Consider the following 24581-nt stretch of genomic DNA (forward strand, 5'->3'; position numbering starts at 1 on the left):
CAAGTTCTACTTTAGTTCTGTCCCCTGGAGGGTGCATTCTGTTAATCTTGCCTAGTATTACCTGTGAAGTCCGAGGCAGAACTAGGGGTAAACACTTAGTCCTGCCTTGAGTGCAGGGGACTGGACTAGATGACCTCTTCAGGTCCCCTCCAGTTCTAAGATTCTGTGATGACTCTATGATAAAGTGTTTCTTTCCTGGGACTCAATTTAATGCCATAAACACAAGAGCCCATTCTCTTCTTGCAGCCTTCTAACTTACTCATTGTCCATACAGTGCACAGAATGAGGCCGGGGGTCTTGAAATGCAATTATATACAATCAGGTCATCATCATCTTCTTTGCAAATCTCATGTGCACTTGGGTTAGTCAAAACTCCGTATGTACAATGCATCTTAAGTGACATGTGACCAGGGTTCATCACCAAATTTGGTCCGCTGGTTGGATCATTAGCTTCCCCAGTCTGTGCTGGGTTCTGACGGGGTACGATGTGAACGCTGATCCATGCCCCCCAGTCATATAAGACGACCATCATAATGTATATGCACAAGGGTGGAATGTTAATACTGGTATTTCCTAAGTTTTGAGTGCTTGAGGATTTTGCAAATGTAGCATTCTTTTAATGTGTTGTGTGTGTATATGCATAGCTTTTTTTTTTTAAAAAGCAAGTTGATAGACCAGATTTCATCAAGTGGAATTTACACTCCTTCCCCACCTGGGGTCATACCAGCAAGGTTGGTTGAAACTGAGGGCCTTTAGATCTACAACACTAACCTCTGTGACTTGAACTAAAGTAGCTGGTAGCTTATGTATGCTGTTATGTTTCATGTGCAGTAGCTGCTAAATGGGGATGCAACACGTTTTATACTACTACTTATTAAATATCAGAGGCTATTGGGAACCAGGAATATTGGTTTCTCTTCCTGGTGTGGCAGGAGTGTCTAGTGGTTAGACAGCATAGCTGAATGCATAGATTTGGCATGTTTATTTTGAAAGGCAGTGTGGCTAAATGGATGAAACTTGGGTCTGTCATATTAGAGACCTGGGGCCACTTTCTAGTCCCTACTAAAACCTCTTCATGCAACTTCTGTGGTATACAGGAACTGTGAACTGCCCCAGGTTCTGTGGACAGAACTGCCCCAGGAGAATTCCCACAGTTCAGTGGCATTATAGGACTGGTGTACGTAACCCTTCACTGCTACCCCTTGCAGTTCCCGGTGTTGGGGTGTGTCAGTGGTAGAAGAGACTTGTCAGGGACAGGAGGAGGACTGGCCATAACACACAGTGCTTTGAAAATTCTGGGCTGAGAAGAAGCCTGTTAGCAGTCATAAAAGGTTACCTAAATTAGAGCAGATAATGGGTTTTGGATGTTTTTCTAAAAGATATGCTCTAGGAATTATTTTGGGACAATTCTATGGTCCGTATTATACAGGAGGTTAGACTAGATAATTACTATGATCCCTTCTGGCCTTGGAATCTATTAATCTAATTTAGAATGGGAGCAGCTCAGATTCTAGGACAGACAAACATGGCTTAAAGCTACCTTTTCTTCTCCTCTACTACACCAGTCTTCTGAGAGTCACTACATAGACTGTGGTCCCTGGTATTCCCAGTATTTCATAAGTGACTTTGTGCAACCTCTTAGGTATCAAATCTATAAAATGGGGGGGAATTATATTTGTCATCCTTCAAAGATAGAGGGTGTGGTAGCTTTCTCAGGAATGAGGTGATGAAGTGCACAGAATATTATCAGTCAGTAGAAGAGAGAAGGGTGGAACTACTGGTTTTTCCTGGTGCCCTGATGATGTGTTCCGATTTTACTGACTGTCACAGTTCATGGAAACCACCTATATTTCCCCTCTATGGTCCAGCAAGGGCACCTACTGTCAGACTTCTGACTCCCCAGCCATCGCCTCTCGTGGGTGGAGACATCTTCCTTCCTGACCAGGGTATTCCCAGACTGCACAATTCCTTGTCTACGCTGTTATTCCCTAGCAAAGTCAAATTGCCTAAACAGGCCTGCTCTGATTTTCTCCTCAGCTATAAACAGTGTAACTGCCACAGCTATTTAGTTACAACAGAGCTCTTTCTAAACAAGCACATTTATTCTTAAGGTAAAGAAAACATTACAGAGAAAACATTAAAACAATAAAAGAACCTACCTACATTCTAATATTACTAGAGGTCATCCCCCAACTCCAGAAAGAGTTCTGGCCAGTTAAGCAACTTTTGTACTCCAGCCAAGCGGGTTTTCAGTGGTTACTGCTTTGGCTCGGAACAAGCATACCCATGAAGCTAAGAGTCACTTTAATCTAGTTTGAGTGGTTTTGATCTGTCTTCATGTAATCGGCAAACAAAATGTCCACTCCTCCTTGTAAAGTTTCAAAGACTAAGTTCTTGCATACCTGGAGGAGCTGATATTTATGTTAGTCTCCCTAGAGACTTCCTGGAGAACCCACTAAACTTGAAAAAGCTTACATAGTTTCAGAAAATCCTCATGACATTTCCCAGGGTTTTACATTAGTCAGGTCTCCTCCCGGATGTTACCATGCCACAATAATACAAATTACTGGCATTTTTTAATACAATGAACTCCTAAAATACTTAAAATTCAGTAAGGGTTAACTTAATTCAGTAGGTTTTCTCCAGAATATTGCAGGAAATTGCCATATCTGTCACACTGGCAGTGTTCACCTGACCAGCTAAATTCTTTGCTCTTTAGTTGCTAAAAAGCTTTTCAGTTTGTTGTTGAAAACAGACGTTTCCTGTGGAAATTCCTATTTTGACTGACTAATAAAAACCTGTAAAAAATGATACGATCACTTTTTCTATACATAATGTCATGCCAGCTTTTATGGTGTATTATTTCAGGCCCCGTAGTGGAAGGAAGAGATAAAAAAGCATGTATCTTGTTCTTTGAGCCTATAGGGAACAAGAGATTTTAGAGGCAGTGTGTGTATCTATGGGAGGGATTGATGCATGGTCCGCATCAGTTTCTCCTATCCTTTTCCATTCCGCTGCATAAATACAGTATTAATGTGCTGCAAAGGAATCTTGTCCATTTCACTTCAGCCAACATGTTAGTGCAATGTAAGGATGGGGATGTAAAAAATAAGGATGAGGGGAAGATCTCAGCTTCTTTGAGATTCAGCAGATGCTCTGAAATAGGTTATAAGTATCTTCTTTTAAAGAAAAATCTGTATCATGATATCACTCGATATGTCAATAAATATCTTCAGAGATGGGAAAATGAGTTGTACACTTGTAGGTGTGGTAGTAGGTGAACAGCAGTTTGTTTTTAACACACTTTTGACATGGTTATGCAAACTGATTACTCATGACATAAAACAAAACCAAAGCCCTAAAAATATATAGTTTTGCTAAGCACACAGTTGATTCTTTGACTGCATATCCTCAGAAGTGCTTCTCACCTCTTCCTCCCCATGAAATATGGCTAATTATAGTGGATTTTGGCCTGTGTGCAGTATGGTCATTGGACTTTGGATTTAAGGGAATTTGCTCTGTAAACTTATCGGGGAGCAGGACTGTCTTTTACTATTTGTAAAGTGCGCAACATTATGCTCCTGTACTACTTGTGGCTTCTAGGCGCTCCCATAATACGAATGATGATAAGGGAGTGGTGTTGATGGATGTGCTAACCCACTCCTCCTCTGTGTTTTTTTGTTTTTTGGCCTTTTTCTTTTTGCAAGTTGAGTTGATGCTGTCTGTGAACAAGCTATGCAGCTGTGATTGTCCCCAGAAAGCTGCGACTCTCTTCCTTGGGTTAGGACCCATAGCAGTTTTGGGGAAGGGGTGGAATTTACCAAAGGGATGTATGGCCTGTTTCCTCCCTGTTTATATTGAACTACATTTTGCTTCATATAATCTTTTATTTCACATGATTGATTCAAAGAAAGGACTGTGGATTTTTGTATGATTTTTGTATGATTTCAGTAGTAGATGTAATATGCAATTGAAACGTAATGTGCTCGCTAAAAGCAATAATTTGCTTAAAAAATCAGTATGAGCCATCAAAGTTGGAAGGATATATAGATATAGGCAATGCAGAGAAACAGGTGTAATTTTCATACTAGATGTTTATATTAAAAGTTAATTTAAAAGTATTTATTGTACTGTTTCCTTTCACTTAAATCTATTTCAGTGATACTCCTTACAGTAGTAAGGTTTTGTTGAAAGTTGTTTAATATTAATGTTCTTTTTTCCTTAGGAAGCCATATTTTTGTCAAGATACTTTTCTATATCTGGTTTAGTAGCATCTGTACTGTGAGTTTTGATGTCTTACATTCTGTCTTCTTTGTTCATGGTGCTTTCAGTTCTTCTCTATTTTAATAAAAGTTTCTAGGATTATACTTAATTGGTTTGTCACTCAAGGAGAATCAGAGCTTCAGGCAATTAAGTGTGCAAGAAACTAGATAACAAAGAAATAGAGATTTTTGTCCTTATGTTGGCTATGAAAAATCCATTATTCATCATCTTATTGTTTCTAAATACTGAAGTAAAATTTTCTAACACAATAAGAAAATTCCTTTTGAAATGGAATAAATTGCTTGCCAGTTCAAAGGCTGCATTTTGAAATCAAGGTTACTAAACATGATGCAATGAAGCTGAATATTTAAAAGCGCAAAGCTAGCTGGAACTGATTTTTTAAAGAAAATATTTACTTGTAATATGATGATATAATACTTGCTTAATAAAAAAGTAAGTATGATTAAGCATCAGTTTTTTCTATAAATATTACCACATTCACAAGAGCAGCTTTGATTTCTAGTTGTGCATATACATGTATTTCTTATTCTGACAAGATTGGGCTCTCACGCATAATTCTCTTTGGTTAATTCTTTCCTGTGGGATTTTCTCACTGAAGGAAAAATCAAAGAAGAAAATATACAACACAATGTGGTCAGATAAACATTTAGAGTTTGGAAAAATAATAAAGAAATCCTTTAAAATCATCATACACAGAATATTTTAGGATGTATCCTGACTGAGATTAACCTTTGCTCTTCATTTCATATATGAGCTGATCCTATATGAAAATAGTTGCCTGCCTGACAGGTTATTCGTAATGTTGTATGCAATATTGTTGTAGCCTTTCCAGTCCCAGGATATTAGAGAGACAAGGCAGGTCAGGTAATATTTTTTATTGGACCAACTTCTGTTGGTGAGAGAGAGACGCTTTCGAGCTTAGGCTGTGTCTACACTATGCACCTTTTAGCGACACAGCCGTGCTGCTAAAAGGCGCTCAGTGTAGCCGCTACTTGTCAGCAGGAGAGAGCTCTCTTGACAGCAAAAAACTTCCACCCTCAGTGAGCGGTGGTAGCTTTGTTGGCAGGAGAGCTCTCCTGATGACAAAGTGCTGTTTATGCCGGTGCTTTTCATCTGCAAAACTTGTGTCGTTCGGGTGCATTTTTTTCACATCTCTGAACGATACAAATTTTGTCATTCACATTCCAGTGTAGACGAAGCATAACTCAGAGTTCTTCAGGTGTGGGAAAGGTACTCAAAGTGTCACAGCTAAATACAAGGTGAAACAGATTGTTTAACAAAAGAAGTTAGCACACATTTCAAGGGACCATTCAAGGTGAAGTGGCCTGTTAAGACCCCTCCAGGAAAAGACAGCTGTAGGGGTTGCTGGTGGGTTATAGATTGTTGTATAAGCCTTAAATCCACTGTGTCTGTTTATTTCATGATTTTTTGTGTCTAGCAAAGTTATGAATTTAAGCTACCAGGCTTTTGAAAGTTGTGGAGGTTTCCTTCGAGGATGAGAACTGACAGGTCAGATATGGAGTGATCACGATGTGAAAAGTGTTCTCCCACAGGTAATGAGGTGTTCTTGTCCCTAAGTGACTTGCTCCCACATTTCAGGTCTGTCTTTTGCTGCTTCTCATTTTATTTGACCTGCCGGTCTTAGCTTCATCGTCGAACTGCTGTGGTATAGTTGTAAATTCATATATACGTAATCTGGAGCACTTACCCAGTTCACTTCCATAGTCACTCTTTTGATCCTAAGAATGGGAATGCTGGGTCAGACCAATGGTCCATCTAGTCCGGTATCTTATCATCTGACAGTAGCATCTGACCGTGCCGACCTTCAGAACATCCCCTGGCAACACGATCTGCAGGTTTACTGTGCATTGTATGAAGAAAGTAATTCCTTTTTTTTATTTTAAATCTCCTGCATATTAATTGTATCGGGGGCCCCTCATTCTTGTGTTATGTGAAGAGGTAAATAACACTTCCGTACTCACCTCCATACCATTGATGATTTTTTAGACCTCTGTCATATCCTCCCCCCCAGTCTCTTTTCTAAACTGAACAGTCCAAGTCTTTTTAATCTCTCTTCATATAGAAGCTGTTCTGTACTTCCAATTATTTTTGTTGCCTTTCTCTCTACTTTTTCCAATCCTAATGTATATTTTTTGAGATGGGGCAACCAGAATGGTATGGAGTATTCAAGGAGTGGCATTATGAGATTATCTCTTTTGTAATGGTTCCAAACATCCTGTTAGCTTTTTTGACTGCTGCTGCACATTGAGCAGATGTTTTCAGAGAACTATCCATGATGACTCCAAGATCCCTTTTTTGAGTAGTAATAGCTAATTTTGACCCCATCGTTTTGTGTGTATAGTTGGGATTATGTTTTCAAATGTGCATTACTTTGCATTTATCAATATTGAATTTCATTTGCCATTTTGTTGGCCAGTCATTTAACTGTGGGATCTTTATAACTCTTCACAGTGAGCTTTGGGCTTAACTATTTTGAGTAATGTAGTATCGTCTGCAAACTTTACCTCCTCATTGTTTTATGCCTTTCCTGGATCATTTATGAATATGTTGAACAGTATAGATCCTTGGGAGATATTGTGATATACCACTTTCCATTGTGAAAACTGATAATTTATTTCTACCTTTTCTTTCCTATCTTTTAACTGGTTATCGACCCATGAGAGGACCTTTCCTCTCGTCCCAGGTGTGCTTACTTTCATAGAATCATAGAATATCAGGGTTGGAAGGGACCTCAGGAGGTCATCTAGTCCAACCCCCTGCTCTAAGCAGGACAAATCCCCAATTAAATCATCCCAGCCAGGGCTTTGTCAAACCTGACCTTAAAAACTTCTAAGGAAGGAGAGGTTTCAGAGTAACAGCTGTGTTAGTCTGTATTCGCAAAAAGAAAAGGAGTACTTGTGGCACTGTCTGTAAGGTGCCACAAGTACTCCTTTTCTTTTTAAGGAAGGAGATTCCACCACCTCCCTAGGTGTAACGCATTCCAGTGTTTCACCACCCTCCTAGTGAAAAAGTTTTTCCTAATATCCAACCTAAATCTCCCCCACTGCAACTTGAGACCATTACTCCTTGTTCTGTCATCCGCTACCACTGAGAATAGTCTAGATTCATTCTCTTTGGAACCACCTTTCAGGTAGTTGAAAGCAGCTATCAAATCTCCCCTCATTCTTCTCTTCTGTAGACTAAACAATCCCAGTTCCCTCAGCCTCTCCTCGTAAGTCATGTGTTCCAGTTCCCTAATCATTTTTGTTGCCCTCCGCTGGACTCTCTCCAATTTTTCCACATCCTTCTTGTAGTGTGGGGCCCAAAACTGGACATAGTACTCCAGATGAGGCCTCACCAATGTCGAATAGAGGGGAACGATCACGTCCCTTGATCTGCTGGCAATGCCCCTACTTGTACATCCCAAAATGCCATTGGCCTTCTTGGCAACAAGGGCACACTGTTGACTCATATCCAGGTTCTCGTCCACTGTAACCCCTAGTCCTTTTCTGCAGAACTGCTGCCTAGCCATTCGGTCCCTAGTCTGTAGCGGTGCATGGGATTCTTCCGTCCGAAGTGCAGGACTCTGCACTTGTCCTTGTTGAACCTCATCAGATTTCTTTTAGCCCAATCCTCCAATTTGTCTAGGTCCCTCTGTATCCTATCCGTACCCTCCAGCATATCTACCACTCCTCCCAGTTTAGTGTCATCTGCAAACTTGCTGAGGGTGCAATCCACACCATCCTCCAGATCATTAATGAAGATATTGAACAAAACCGGCCCCAGAACTGACCCTTGGGGCACTCCGCTTGATACTGGCTGCCAACTAGACATGGACCCATTGATCACTACCCGTTGAGCCCGACAATCTGGCCAATTTTCTTCCCATCTTATAGTGCATTCATCCAGCCCATACTTCTTTAACTTGCTGGCAAGAATACTGTGGGAGACCATATCAAAAGCTTTGCTAAAGTCAAGGAACAACACGTCCACCGCTTTCCCTTCATCCACAGAACCAGTTATCTCGTCATAGAAGGCAATTAGATTAGTCAGGCATGACTTGCCCTTGGTGAATCCATGCTGACTGTTCCTGATCACTTTCCTCTCCTCTAAGTGCTTCAGAATTGATTCCTTGAGGACCTGCTCCATGATTTTTCCGGGGACTGAGGTGAGGCTGACTGGCCTGTAGTTCCCAGGATCCTCCTCCTTCCCTTTTTTAAAGATGGGCACTACATCAGCCTTTTTCCAGTCGTCCGGGACTTCCCTGGATCGCCATGAGTTTTCAAAGATAATGGCCAATGTCTCTGCAATCACATCGCCAACTCCTTTAGCACTCTCGGATGCAATGCATCTGGCCCCGTGGACTTGTGCACATCCAGCTTTTCTAAATAGTCCCGAACCACTTCTTTCTCCACAGAGGGCTGGTCACCTCCTCCCCATGCTGTGCTGCCCAGTGCAGCAGTCTGGGAGCTGACCTTGTTTGTGAAGCAGAGGCAAAAAAAAAAGCATGGAGTACGTTAGCTTTTTCCACATCCTCTGTCACTAGGTTGCCTCCCTCATTCAGTAAGGGGCCCACGCTTTCCTTGACCACCTTCTTGTTGCCAACATACCTGAAGAAACCCTTTTTGTTACTCTTAACATCTCTTGCTATCTGCAACTCCAGGTGTGATTTGGCCTTCCTGATTTCACTCCTGCGTGTCCGAGCAATATTTTTATACTCATCCCTGGTCATTTGTCCAATCTTCCACTTCTTGTAAGCTGCTTTTTTGTGTTTAAGATCAGCAAGGATTTCACTGTGAAGCCAAGCTGGCGCCTGCCATATTTACTATTCTTTCTACACATCGGGATGGTTTGCCCCTGTAATGTCAATAAGGATTCTTTAAAATACAGCCAGCTGTCCTGGACTCCTTTTCCCCTCATGTTGTTCTCCCAGGGGATCTTGCCCATCAGTTCCCTGAGGGAGTCAAAGTCTGCTTTTCTGAAGTCCAGGGTCCGTATTCTGCTGCTTTCCTTTCCTCCTTGTGTCAGGATCCTGAACTCGACCATCTCATGGTCACTGCCTCCCAGGTTCCCATCCACTTTTGCTTCCCCTACTAATTCTTCCTGGTTTGTGAGCAGCAGGTCAAGAAGAGCTCTGCCCCTAGTTGGTTCCTCCAGCACTTTCACCAGGAAATTGTCCCCTACGTTTTCCAAAAACTTCCTGGATTGTCTGTGCACCGCTGTATTGCTCTCCCAGCAGATATCAGGGTGATTGAAGTCTCCCATGAGAACCAGGGCGTGCGATCTAGTAACTTCTGCGAGTTGCCAGAAGAAAGCCTTGTCCACCTCATCCCCCTGGTCCGGTGGTCTATAGCAGACTCCCACCACGATATCACCCTTGTTGCTCACACTTCTAAACTTAATCCAGAGACTCTCAGGTTTTTCTGCAGTTTCATACTTGAGCTCTGAGCAGTCATACTGCTCTCTTACATACAGTGCAACTCCCCCACCTTTTCTGCCCTGCCTGTCCTTCCTGAACAGCTTATATCAGTCCATGACAGTACTCCAGTCATGGGAGTTATCCCACCAAGTCTCTGTTATTCCAGTCACATCATAATTCCTTGACTTTGCCAGGATTTCCAGTTCTCCCTGCTTGTTTCCCAGGCTTTGTGCATTTGTGTATAGGCACTTGAGATAACCCGCTGATTGCCCCTCTTTCTCAGTATGAGGCAGGAGCCCTCCCCTCTCACACGCTCCTGCTCGTGCTTCCTCCCGGTATCTCACTTCCCCACTTACCTCAGGGCTTTGGTCTCCTTCCCCTGGTGAACCTAGTTTAAAGCCCTCCTCACTAGGTTAGCCAGCCTGCTCACGAAGATGCTGTTCCCTCTCTTCGTTAGGTGGAGCCCATCTCTGCCTAGCACTCCTCCTTCTTGGAACACCATCCCAAGGTCAAAGAATCCAAAGCCTTCTCTCCGACACCACCTGCGTAGCGATTCGTTGACTTCCACGATTCGACGGTCTCTACCCCGGCCTTTTCCTTCCACGGGGTAGCTCTTTGCTTAAGAGCCTGTGGTGTGGACTTTGTCAAAGTCTTTCTGTAAATCCAAGTACACTGTATCAACTGGATCACTCTTGTTCGCATTCTTTTTGACACTCTTAAAGAATTCTAATAGATTGGTGAGGCATGATTTCCCTTTACAAAAGCCATGTTGTCTCTTCCCCAACCTATTGTTTTCATCTGTGTATGCTAATTCAGTTCTTTCCACAACCAATTTAGTTTCAGCCAGTTTACCTAGTCATGAAGTTAGGATTACCAGCCTGTAATTCCCGGGTTCACTTCTGCAGCCTTTTCTTAAAAATTGGCTTTACATTAACTATCCTCCAGTCATTTGGTTCAGAGGTTGATTTAAGCAATGGATTACGTAGCACAGTTAATTGTTCTGAAGAAACTCAAATATAAAATTGCAGAACTCTTGGGTGAATACCAGCTGGTCCTGGTGACTTTAATGTTTAATATATAAATTTGTTCCGAAACCTTCTCTATTGACCTCTCAGTCTGGAACAGTTCCTCAATTTATCTTGTCTTTAGTTAGATTCTTTACCTGTATTGCACATCTGCCTTAGTACGACCTGCTACCCTTGCTCCATTTTGCATTTTTTCTTAGATCTCCAATCCTACATTGTATCCAACTTCTTAGATGATACTTCACTACGTCCCTCTCCTTGGGTTGATTCTATGGTCTCTTTTATAACTCTGCTCTCGATACCTTCACTGTCCTCTTTAAATGATGCATTTGTCCTAAAACATCCCAGTTTTTGTTTACACTTTGTTTACTTCCTCTGCTTTTGTCCTGGTGCCGTCAGATGCCGTCTTCATTATACAGATTTGTTCTTTCCCTTTAACATCTTCTTTGCCAGATAACACTATTTCCCCGCTCTACTAACTTCCTTCTTCCTACCACTCTGGTTTGACTCAGGTCTTTGTCCTTGGATATTTCTGCTTCACAGTCCATTCCTGGGCAACCTCATTCATTCTGTGGCTTCTTCTGCTCCAGATGACTTGTAGATCTCCAGGCTTGACATCTCTTCCATCTGCTGAATCTCATCTTCATTTTCTCCTACAATATCTTGTTGCAAACTCAGCACAAAAATTGAACCCCTTTTCCCACTCATCCCATTCCAGTAACTTAATGGGAATTTTTTTTACTACTTTTCTCACATATATGCTTTTATTAATTTCTACCATGCTGTTCCTCTCAACAGAGGTTCTCAAACTTGGTAGCAGTTATCTTAACCCATCTTAACATATTATCTTGTGAACAACTTCCCTACAGTTTTTAATTGTGTAGACCACTTCATTTCCCATTGATGATTTAAAAAAAAAATCTGTCCTCTATAGCAATTGTTTACATGGTAAAATATTACATTTTTAGCTGATTCCAAATTAAACTTTTGAGCTGGAAACAGAAGATAATAGTACTGTGTGCCCAGATAGTTTTTCATGGAATGCCTACCATCAAATATTTCATTCACCGCTATTGATTCCCAGACCATAGTTTCTCACCTTTCTTTATTCTTCTTCTCCTCTTAAAGTAGAAAAGGAGTGCTTGTGGCACCTTAGAGACTAACAAATTTTATTTGAGCATAAGCTTTCGTGAGCTACAGCTCTGTTCATCGGATGCATTCAATGGAAAATACAGTGGGGAGATTTATATACATAGAGAACATGAAACAATGGGTGTTACCATACACACTGTAACAAGAGAGTAATCACTTAACGTGAGCTATTACCAGCGGGAGAGCGGGGGGGAAGAAACCTTTTGTAGTGATAATCAAGGTGGGCCATTTCCAGCAGTTGACAAGAACGTCTGAGGAACAGTGGGGGGTTGAAGGGGGAACAAACATGGGGAAATAGTTTTACTTTGTGTAATGACCCATCCACTCCCAGTCTCTATTCAAACCTAAGTTAATTGTATCCAGTTTGCAAATTAATTCCAATTCAGCAGTCTCTCGTTGGAGTCTGTTTCTGAAGTTTTGTTGTTGAAGAATTGCCAGTTTTAGGTCTGTAATCGAGTGACCAGAAAGATTGAAGTATCCTCCAACTGGTTTTTGAATGTTATAATTCTTAACGTCTGATTTGTGTCCATTTATTCTTTTATATAGAGACTGTCCAGTTTGACCAATGAATATGGCAGAGGGGCATTGCTGGCACATGATGGCATATATCACATTGGTAGATGTGCAGGTGAACGAGCCTCCGATAGTGTGGCTAATGTGATTAGGCCCTATGATGGTGTCCCCTGAATAGATATGTGGACGCAGTTGGCAACGGACTTTGTTGCAAGGATAGGTTCCTGGGTTAGTGGTTCTGTTGTGTGGTGTGTGGTTGCTGGTGAGTATTTGCTTCAGGTTGGGGAGCCGTCTGTAAGCAAGGACTGGCCTGTCTCCCAAGATCTGTGAGAGTGATGGGTCGTCCTTCAGGATAGGTTGTAGATCCTTGATGATGCGTTGGAGAAGTTTTAGTTGGGGACTGAAGGTGATGGCTAGTGGCGTTCTGTTATTTTCTTATGTTATGTTCTTCTGTTCCTACCTACATGCCTCCAGCTTTCATGCAGACCACACCACACGATCCATTGTCTACAGCCAAGCTCTACGGTACAACCGCATTTGCTCCAACCCCTCAGACGGAGACAAACACCTACAAGATCTTTATCAAGCATTCTTACAACTACAATACCCACCTGCTGAAGTGAAGAAACAGATTGACAGAGCCAGAAGAGTACCCAGAAGTCACCTACTACAGGACAGGCCCAACAAAGATGTCAAGAATTATAACATTCAAAAACCAGTTGGAGAACACTTCAATCTTTCTGGTCACTCGATTACAGACCTAAAAGTGGCAATTCTTCAACAACAAAACTTCAAAAACAGACTCCAACGAGAGACTGCTGAATTGGAATTAATTTGCAAACTGGATACAATTAACTTAGGCTTGAATAGAGATTGGGAGTGGATGGGTCATTACACAAAGTAAAACTATTTCCCCATGTTTGTTCCCCCTTCCACCCCCCACTGTTCCTCAGACGTTCTTGTCAACTGCTGGAAATGGCCCACCTTGATTATCACTACAAAAGGTCCGTCCCCCCCGCTCTCCCGCTGGTAATAGCTCACGTTAAGTGATCACTCTCTTGTTACAGTGTGTATGGTAACACCCATTGTTTCATGTTCTCTATGTATATAAATCTCCCCACTGTATTTTCCACAGAATGCATCCGATGGAGTGAACTGTAGCTCACGAAAGCTTATGCTCAAATAAATTGGTTAGTCTCTAAGGTGCCACAAGTACTCCTTTTTGCGAATACAGACTAACACAGCTGCTACTCTGAATCCTTTTAAAGTATGCTCGAAAGCTTACTGTTCTCTTTTAGTTGTTTTCCCCTCAATATTAACCCCAATAATTACCCAGAAAACTATGAGGTTATATTTAGCCACTGATTTTTCAACCAGTTTTTAATTTTCAAAATAATAACTAATAAATTCCTGGGAAATTTCAAACAAAATAAAAAACTAAAACAAAGGGCCCTATATATCCATTGTAGCAAGGTTCTTCAGTAGCTTATCTTTACTGTAGGTTGAGTAAGGCTTGTGTTGTGGTTTAGAAGCCTTGCTTTGCATATTGCTTAGTATTGGAGTTTTCAGAAATCATAATCTAAGACAAGTCTTAAAAGTGACGTGCATGGGAAAGTTGGGCTTGTGCTAACACAGGGTTTAAGTTTGTGTGTCATGTTGCTTGCTTTCTTCTCCATTAGAATTTCAGGTCCTCTCTGAGCTATCTGAAAAACTAGTGAAATGGGAACATAAAAATAACAAAGGAGGTTGAGCAAACTAGTGGAAGGGACTCTTAGTCAGACTGAGGCTTTGTCTACACTGCCAATTGAATGACAAAGCTTTTGTCGTTCATAGGTGCTTAAAAAATGCCCCCCCCCCCCCCCCCCGCCCACACAAGTTTTGCCATGGCAAGTGGCAGTGTAAACAGCTTGTTGTTGGCAGGAGCGCTCTCCTGTTGACAGCACAAACCCCTCTCATAGTGGGTGAAGTATTTTGTTGGCAAAAGTGCTGATAAACTGCATTTACACTGCCCGACTTCTAGCAACACGGCAGTGTCGACATGGCCATGTCACTAAAAGTTGTGTAGTGTAGACAAAGCCTCAGTGTTGACATCTTTAAGCCAGAATCTGTAGTGTTATAGCCCCTTTCCAAAGCTTTGACAGCACAAAAGGGTTGAAAATCAGCTGGGTTCGGGCTGAGAGTTTCCCCCTTTGTGGGTTAGCTCTCAGCTAGTTACTCCTTGGTCCTAATGGTAAAGAGCAGGGAGGGGCTCAGGCGCATCAGGGCACGGCCATAGTGCTGTGCTTGGTTATTCTCAGCTCGTGTATGGTCACTTGGGGCTCATTGCAAGCTAATGAGTGCTGGAGCAAGTCCTCCGAGTAAGATCCACTTTAAAAATGTCAACTGTAATAGGCTTCCCTATATCTTTTCTGAGCACAGTGGATACTCAGCACTCCAGAGAATCTGGACGTTGTTATTTAACACCTTTTATATTCAGTGACCTGACATTTTGGATAAAGAAAACTTTTGTTAAAGATTTAATATATGGCTTGAATTAAGGTGTTAAAGCTCACAAGAAAATCCTGAGACAGCATAACCTGTATTTGTGTTAGAAGCAAAGAAGCAAAAAGAAAGGCCCAAGTTAATTGAAAATAACATAAAGTATTTTACAGATCATGTTTTAAAAACATGACATAGTGAATTGAGCTATATAATGGCTATATACTATTCTGTGTGCTATATAAGAGAAAGGGAACGGGAGGGGAAAATAGTATGTCTGCATATTCCAATTAGAATGTTGTTGAAGCATATTTTAGACATTCTCCTTTCTACCATACCGTAAATGAATGTGAAATGCTGTGATTCTGTGTGATTGGCTGATTTTTTTTTCACTGCATATTGGGCTTAAATTTTCTGTGGTCTCTCTCAAGTTCATTTACTTGGAGGGGAAAAAACAGCAACCCAAAGACAAAAAGGTATCATGCTAAGGGTATGGAGATACTGTTTTGTTTCCCTGTCTCCATTTTAATCTCAGTTCTCTATTCCCCTCACACTAGAAATATTCACTGATAAGAATAGGATGAAGATAGATGACAATAAACTGGTTTAAAGTTCTTGTAGAAATCATGTTGGAGTGCATATTTGTGTCTGCTTAATCTTAATTTTATTAGAAGAACATGCAGGTATTTGAACACTAAGTAGCTCAGTTAAGCAGAAACTACTATTAGGTAGTTTTGACCCTCCAGACTCGGTACTTAATCACAATGGTGAATAGTTATTCATGCTTACTGTATGATTAGAATTATTTTTAACTCCCAAGTGCAGTAGCTCAGGTCTACTCAATACTACAAGTTAACTTTTGTCAGTGAAATCAGCGTACAGTGCCAAGCAGTATCATTTACAAATGTAGTTGTGCTTGACTTCTACTTCAGATGCTAAAGCAGTTGACAGTAATTTGCGTTATAGTTTGCAAGCATTCCTTCATCCAGTCTCTGGCCATTACATACATGGAACCTGTTAGTTTGAAATTACAGTATCTTTTGATTATGTACTGTGGGTACTCCTACCATACATGTTGAGGGCTGACATTAATGTTGATTAGAATTACTAGTATCTAAGAAGATTATCTAGTTATTTGAATACTATAATTTATAAAGGCAACTTTGTAAAAGGAGGGATTAGATTCATCAAAAAAGATTGAGTTATAATTTGGGATTTGTCACACTATTTGTCTTCATATTTTCATACCAATGAAAAGGTAATAAAAGTGGAGCAAAATCTTTCAAAGTACAGAACCTCTTTGATATCTGGGTACAAAAGTCAATAATCTGCCTTAGTATAACTTTTTTTGTATCATTCAGTGCCTATTAAAGAAAGGATCATAATCTGCCTAGTGTACTTTTGTGATAGACAGCATAGGGGTATCTATTGTGATTCACCGGCTATTGCAAAACGACTTTACTTTTCTTTGCAACCTTTTAAGACTTAAAATAAGATACAAGTATTTACTACAGGTAACGATACTGAATTGATACGGTATGTAGAAATTGTGGGCCAGAGACAAAGATACCAATGGAAGTAAAAATTGTATGCTAATGAAGTGCTTCTAACTTGCACTTGAAAGAGCAGGAAGGGGGATATATCAGGAAAGCAGGTAATGAGGTTCTAAGGAAATGAAATGAACAGGGAGGGAGTACCTTACCTGACACTCTAGTCTACACTGACATGTAACTGAATGCCACTATTTGCATTTCCTCTGAATTTTTATCTACTAAATTGATGCTATTGACAGGATTGTTGAACATAAAAAAATTATATGGTATAACACAGTTTTTAAATTGGCCTTTGAAAGTATGAAGTTGGATGTCCAAAGTCTTAAACATTTTTATTTATGCAGCTCTGGGTATCTATATAGTGTTTAGCAAACTCTGGATAAGGCATTCTGCATACAACAGTTTATAATACCAGGGTACTTGCTGACCAATGTGAGATGTTCTTTAAAAGACAGATAGTGTAACTCAAACCAAAATAGGGCAAACATTTGATTTGTGAGAGTGTGTTGAACACACATGTCGTATGCTAAAACTGAAATGACTTTTTATTATAGAATTCCAATATAGTGAAATCTGAAATATGTCCCTTGGATTTCAGACCAATCTTCAGAATTTCATAGATAGTCAATATACCGCTATTATACCATCTACCTTTGTTTAATGCTCTTATTTAACTTCAGCAGGTACCAAGTGGAAGATGAGTCCTCCCTTTTGGATGAAATGCCACTAATGATGTCGGAAGAAGGCTTTGAAAATGATGAAAGTGATTACCATACTTTACCAAGAGCCAGAGTTTCCCACAGAAAGACAGGCTTAGAATGGTTTATCTGTGGTGGATGGAAATTCCTTTGTGCCAGGTTTGTTGCATGCTGCTATTTGTTGTTATGTCATAGAATAAATTAAATGTTTTTAGTTTTATATGAATGTCTGTCCGTGTGTGTGTGTGTGTATAAATATGTGTATGTATATATGATATTGTGTGTGCACATGTATGTGCATAAAATTGATGTGGTGGTGATATTCCTGTGATAAATTCTATTTATTATGCACATTTTTGACCACCTCATCTGTTTTCTGTAAATCCATTGCTGCCACTCTGGAACTTAATGTAACATTTCAAACAGCTGCTGCGGTGCACCTTCCTTTTTTCTTAAATCAGCCTGTCAGAAAAAAATGTAGTGCTTTCCCCTAAAATAGATTAACTCCACGCTTACACCTGTCAAGGGGCCCAGAATGGGCAGTATTTAGTGCTGGTCCTCACTTCCAGTTAAAACTCTACCTGGAGAGAAGATAGTAATATTTTCATTGATGTCCCTGACAGTGTTAATACTAATTTGCTAACAGTGAGTAACACCTAGATTTGTTTGATGTTGATGAAAAGGAAAAGTAAATTCATGAATTATAAGTTAACATTTCAAATAGAAGGTACATATAACTGATGTCACTGGAGTGAATAAAGTAGAATTAGCTCTTGTTACTTTACTGTTGTTTATTAATCTCCGGTGCTGAATTCTTATGCCTTTGGTGGAGGCCCATCAGTAAATTACAGCATTGTATTCATTCTGTGCTATGTTACTTTGTTTATAGTAAAACCCTTTTTCTTTGTGTGCAATTTGGTGTGTGGGCAGATCCCTGTGGGTGTATGGAGCTCTGATAACTTCATGAAGGCTCAGTATGGGTGAAGGATTCACCAGCATATAACAGCTTGCAGAATTTCTGATGATGCTTTTGAACCATAATAAATAATAATTACAACTCACACTATGAAGTTTACATTCTAACCCTTTATTATAGCTGTTCATACACTTAAGTGACATTCACGTTTTGGGCTGAAAATTTCCAGGCTGTCTCTCCTTTCAGATTAATTTTTTTGAAAGGCTGAGCCAAAATGGTTTAGCCATTTTTGTGAGGGCTATTGCATATGTATGTGGGGGAAATATTTTATGAAGTGTTTTTGTTTTGTTTTTTCTACCTTCTTGAACACTCAGTTTTATGCATTTATGCGCAGTGCCAGTAGAATATTGATTGAGAACTTTAGTGCCTGTGGATTATTTTCAGTTTGTTAGTAAAACAAAGTTTTCAATACACTCCCACCCCCCAAAAAGGGCGGGGGAGGAGGGAGCAGGCCCTAGCGGGAGACAACAGCAGGCTGTATAGTGGGCAGCCTTGGAGTTGGATGCAGAGGGTAGGCTGGATCACTGGGTTGAGAAAAATAGCCTGTTGCTGGCAAGGGTACCAGCACTGGTTGTAATAAGTGGATAGTCAGTATCTGACAAACAGGTCGTGCACAGACTGGTTCAAACGAGACTGACAAAAGAACTGAACTCTGGCTGGGGGATTTGCAGGTCAGCTCATGATCCTTTCCAGGAGGGAGTATCCTTGGCATTAGTCCTAAGGAGCCCCTACTTTGTAACGCATACTGGGCTGCCCTTTTGGAGTCTGAGTTAGTTGGTTTATCCTTTGTGACATTTTAAGACGTGGCTAGAATATTTGTATTTCTTATTTTTGGCAGCCCTAACAAAGCAATCCTTGTTTACTTCATCAGAAAAAAAAAAAAAAATATATATATATATATATATATATATATATATATAGGAACCCACTGAATGCTAGTGCTAAGAGTGTCTACTGCAATTGCCTTTGAGTAAGTAGTACACCAGCACACTACTAGATAGCTAGGGATTACTGTACCACCATGGTTGCAGAGACACCCTGCAGTAGGGTCAGTGTCATTATTATTTTGATTGGGTTAATGTGAGCTGTCCCTTCAAGAATAATGTATTGTAAACATTAACTGTGTTTAGGATGGAGATCAGAGTGTGAGAGATTTTTTTTTCCTGTGTCCAGAGAGTGGCAGACCCAAATGTAAAACAATAAGGCTGTCTCTTACTGTGTATTTGTATGATGCCTAGCACAATGGGGCCTTGATTTCATTCATGTACTCTAGTGAGAGCACCTACCACAGGGAGCAAAATCATTTTGGTCACTGTCAATTTGTGAGATCTAGCAACTCTGTAAAATTGTCACACACAAGCTTTGAGGTGCATATGGGGAGCTCAAAAGAGAGAAGACAGACCAAAAATATTATTTTTTTAAAATTTCATAATTTGGGGGGCTCCACCTCTTGGTTTTTGAACTCTTGGGGTTTGCAATACTGAGCTTCTCAAAACTGCATATATTTTTGTATGTCAAGTGTCTTTGATTACGGTCATCTTATTTGAAAATATCTGAACTGTTTTTGCTCAAACTTCCAAAAATATCACTCTAGCAGAGAACAAATGTGGGAAGTTTGACTAAGTTAAATGCATATGAATAAGTCCCTGTGCTTTGGAAACCCGTGGACAACCTTTAACTACAGTATAGATGTTGCTAAGAGTGCTGACCATAATAGAATAGTGTACTTTATTAGGAAATTTGCCTGTTGTGGAGATGAATTTTTGCCTTTCCCATTTGTAATGCAATTCATGATTTAAATGAGCTTTTTTCCTGGAGACTGTAATGTAACCAGTATAACTTTTGCTTATTTCTTTTTTTCATAATACCGTTAAAAAGAAAGCAGTGATATAGCAGCTGTTTTGTGGATGTAATCATTTCCCCCTTAATTTACAAATTCTCTTCAAGCTTGTGAAATTATAATGCACATAAATCAATACTCTGGAGTTCTTTGGGCTGGATTGATTTCTTTCTCATGAGATTTACATTCCACTTGTTATCAAAAAACACTTTGTCCCTATGAAAATGGTGCCATTGAATGGCATTTCCATATGAAGTGAAGGGGATATCAAATGCTCGGATTAATTTGGGCTCTAAGATGGCCTGTACACTTTCAATTAATCTGCAACGCATTTGTTATGCAGAAGCATGGGAAAATGCTGATCTTTAAGAATGACATGACGACTGTGTTGCTTTTGGCCTGATTACTGAAGCTACCTGTTGAGTACAATAATTACAGTATGTTTTCTTTGGAGAAGTAGTTTCTGCTACTTAAAACCTAATAAGGAATAGCTAACCCTTGCAATCTATGCAGAGCTTTTATGTTATCTTTCTATTTTGATAAAAATGTTGTTTTGAAAAAGCTAGTGACAAGTAAGCTTGTACGGTAAAAGTAATGAGAAGAAAAGAAACTTGTTGCATTAGGGATGTAGAGTTGGATTTTAGCTTTTGACTTAGAGAAACACATTTAGTACGTGAAATAGTAGAGAGCCTTTTTAACATTTGCTGCTATTTTTAAATATAGCATTTAGTGAGTGTTGTGGGGAATTTATTTTTATTTCTTCAGACAAAGCCTTATAATTTTATGAACTGGGTTTAAAAAAAAGATAGTTAATGGACATACCTAAAGGAAACTCCTTCTATCTCAACCCATCTGCTTATCGTAGTTTTTGTATTGACACAACTGGGTTGGTACACTTCTGTCTTTCAACTTTTTGACGTTTGCCTAATTTTGTTACTAAAATTTGTTACTAAAATTTGTAGCCAGATGGTAAAGCTCATAGCTAAACCTTAAAGAAAAGGTTTCCTGTGTCTTCATAATTAGCATGTAACATCTTTTATTATTTAAAACTGTGTTTTATATTTGGTCTCTCCTGGAGACTGAAATCTTTTAGTTGTTTTTCATTCCTGGGAGTATTTAGTATGTAGGTCTTTACAGAGGTCAGATAAACAAAAATACAAATATCAGGAACATATCATACCATCAGTCTTTGATTACAGTAGGGATCTCTGTTTAATCAGGAATTTCGCCTAAAAATGAACGTTACGAGATTACTTACATACATACTGCTGGCAATCAAATACGTTAATACTGGAAAATGACTTGGTCTAGTTGTTTAATTGATGAGCCCTTGATGAGATCTACTGCACAACATTTCTGATGACATAGGATGTTAATTTTAGCACTTATTAAATCTGAATTTTTGAATGTTTGAATACTGTCAGGTTTTGACAGACTGTAAATTTCCTTAAAGATCTGATGGATTTTTGACATGCATACAATTCTGAGTTAATGTACTCCTAAACTACTCAGGACTCATGATGGCAAGATGGACATCTTAAAGTCTACACATGAACTGACAGGGATTCTGACTGTGGTTATAAATTGCACAGGGACTGACTGATTTTTAGTCCCAAAGTAGTAAAGCTCATTTGTTCCAGAAACATTTAAAAATGGAACTGGCAAATCCATAATAATTTCCATCAGCTGAGACTTTCTTGCATCTGAAGGCTTAAAGTGTGCTTATCTCTATGTGCCAATCAATACTTGTTATCAGAAGTATCTCAATTGTTTCCCAGTCACAAACTTTATTCCTGTGTCTGTACTTTTCAGTATTTACCAAGCTGATGGTCAATATGGCCACTGCCTTCAGCTATCCTTTTTCCTACCATATAATTCAAATAAATAGTTTGAGAGCTTCCTTCTGCTCAAATGCTCTGTAGCAAGAAAGGGAATAATTCAGTTGCTTCATAGTCTGAAGCAGATACTGAGGGTAGCAAAAAGGCTTTAACATCTGAAGAAATTATACATCTAGAAATAAGGTTGAACACCAGATTAGGTACAGTGGTTTTTACAGACTAACTTCAATAATTGATTCACACAATACAAACTTGAAGGCCAGTTAAAAAACTGAGTGTTTTCATCTATTAGTCATAGTGGCTCATCTGTTCATCTCTCCATGCACAAAATTACTGTTTGCCATAAAGTGTTCTCTTGGAATGTAACAAAATAAGTTTCATATACTGTAATGTGGGACTGTGCTCTAATTTTGTCCCTTTGGGTATATGCATTTCTTTGAAGAAGATATTATTCAGAGAAAGGTGGCTCGTCACTCCATGCTAACTGTTGCTGGAAAACTATAAGGAATAGGGCTTGATCAGAAAGCAAAGCATTTGTCCCTTCCCACTAGCATGGAAATAAAAAATGCATCTTATTTACTCTCATCTTATTTTCTTATCCTTCAGTTGTGAAGTTTTCTAAAGATTAATCATGGTAATGTACTTACCTATAAACTCATCAGCTGTGCTTCTGTGCTAAAGTACTTCTTGTTGATTAGCGTACTCTCTAAACCCCTGTATAAATTTTCATGTTTCAAAAGCCAGATTTACTCCTTGTCCAAAATTAGACTTACTCTCTTGAGTAAACATTTCAGAGAGCACAGCAGTGTCTTTTTAAATAATTTGGAAAATGGGGTGATAGGTATGACTTGCTGCTGTTGGTGTAAATCAGTTTATTGTCAAGTTATTTGTGTTTTATTGATTTTTTTTTTTTTGAAAAATAAAAGGAGAGAAAAAAAGACAAAAGGGAGGGAAAGGAAAGAAAGGAAGGCGGGGCAGAAAGGAGAGACATCTGTTTTCATCCACTAGAGGTTAATCAAAGTTTTATAAAAAAAGTTAAACCAAATCTTTTAAAATTTGTCTGAGGCCCCTCTTCTCGAAACATTACCTGCTTGTTAGCTGCCAGGTCAGTCAAGCTGCTGTGCCAAGCTTCTATCCCTAGAGGTAGCCTGCTCTTCTATTTAAGCAATATGAGTTGTTTGGCTGGAAGTACTGCTCTAGAGAACCAAGCTTTCTGTGATTTGGAGAGTTGCTCAATATAAAGGGACTCTCCCATAACGTGTGAGCTAGTGTGGCTTTGGGAGACTCAAGTCCTACAGCATCAATCTGTTTTGGTAAAGTTCGTGCACTGTAACCTAAGTTGGGCACAGTGTGAATGAAATATAATTTAATGCTGACACAGCCTTAGTAACACGTTGGGTGACAAATGAGATCCAGGCCAATTTATGCTTAAACAGTTTCTTGTAGCATTTATTTTGTATGTTTTAAGATAAAGCTGTTACCACCCATGAATCACAGATACATGCAAAAAAGGAGAAGGCAAGAGAAATAACTGATCAAGTTACCTCTACTGGGGACAGGGTGACTTTTTCAAATCTCTGGTCTCTGCTGTGTTCTTTGCCTGTGTCTTCTCCACTCTCTTGTCAGTCATAGGCCCTCTCAGAGGCCGGGCTATTTCCAGCTTTTGAGGCCCCTAGCTATAATAAAAATAAAAAATGATGACACACAAAAACAAAATAAGGCACCAAAAAAAAAAAAAAGAGAGAGAGAGAGAATTTGAATTTTTTTTATTTAACGAATGCTTTTCTAGCCTTTTTCTGTGTAAAAAAAAAAAATTTCTTTTACCAAATCACATCTCTTATTTGCTTAAATTTGCAGCTCTAAGCTGAGAGAGTGTGTCACATTTTGGTCTGATAGGGATGTGCATAAAAACAAGTTGCAAAACTTATCAAATGCCAAAAAATTAACAGGTGTCTAAATTTGAGGCTCCCTTTGCGCTTGAGGCCCAGGCCAAATGGCTCTCCTGGACCCCCTTCTGATTGGCCCTGGTCAGTCATTATCTTTTACACCCTGTTCCATAACTTTGCCTGGATTCAGTTACCAAGTTATTTCTGTACCTATCTATTCTGAACCCCTGGCTAAAATGTTCTTGTGCATTAATCACAATAACTAACCTAAACTAATACATTTTTGCTTACCCTAATAAAACTTACTTTTATTTGTCTACTTCTAGCTGTTAATCCCACTGGGTCCATCCACTTGTTTTTATCTTACTGGTTTGTTTTTGTTGCCTTGTTTTTTGTTTGTTTGTCTTGGCACCAGAAGTAAACAATTCCCTCGAGACATTCTGTTTCACCCTGCTATTTACACAGACGAAGGTTTTATAGACCAAGACAAAAATAAGGTTTCACACACCCCTGAAGCTGTTTCAGTTAAATTCTGAAGAGCTGCGTCAGCAGAAATACGTTCAAAAGCTAAAATTCCTTTATTTTCCCAGAATATATATAATCATTTCTTTAATAAAATTCATTACATGGTTTTCCAATATGTAGACCAATAGTATAGTTTTAATATTGAGTATTGTATGTTTTCCTAGTCTGGTACTTAGGGACACGTCTTAATTCAACCTAAAATGATAATCAATATTATGTGTGTCTGTTCATTTATGATTTTCAGCCTTCTATTTATATAAGATTTCTAATGTGCCAGTAACTATCTAGACACCATTTCCTTAAATTAGGTCTATGTCAGTTTTACACAGAGTGAATATGAGCTAGCTATCTTTCATCCATATTCTGTTTTCCATTGGACCACAAGAATACCAAG

At 39.4% G+C, this 24581-nt stretch overlaps 1 protein-coding gene across 2 annotated transcripts in view; it reads left to right on the forward strand.

The window, feature by feature from the left end:
• The window catches only part of ATP9B (ATPase phospholipid transporting 9B (putative)), a 283165-nt gene that overhangs the window by 11209 nt on the left and 247375 nt on the right, over positions 1-24581 (forward strand). Inside the window, exon 2 of one of the 2 annotated variants that reach the window (XM_074944742.1) lies at positions 17105-17281. In XM_074944742.1, the coding sequence (XP_074800843.1) occupies positions 17105-17281 (177 nt within the window). The remainder of the gene's footprint in view (positions 1-17104; positions 17282-24581) is intronic. The other variant, XM_074944743.1, reaches the window with a different exon arrangement.

Source organism: Natator depressus, chromosome 2 (assembly GCF_965152275.1).
Source record: "Natator depressus isolate rNatDep1 chromosome 2, rNatDep2.hap1, whole genome shotgun sequence".
Classification (NCBI taxonomy): Eukaryota; Metazoa; Chordata; order Testudines; family Cheloniidae; genus Natator; species Natator depressus.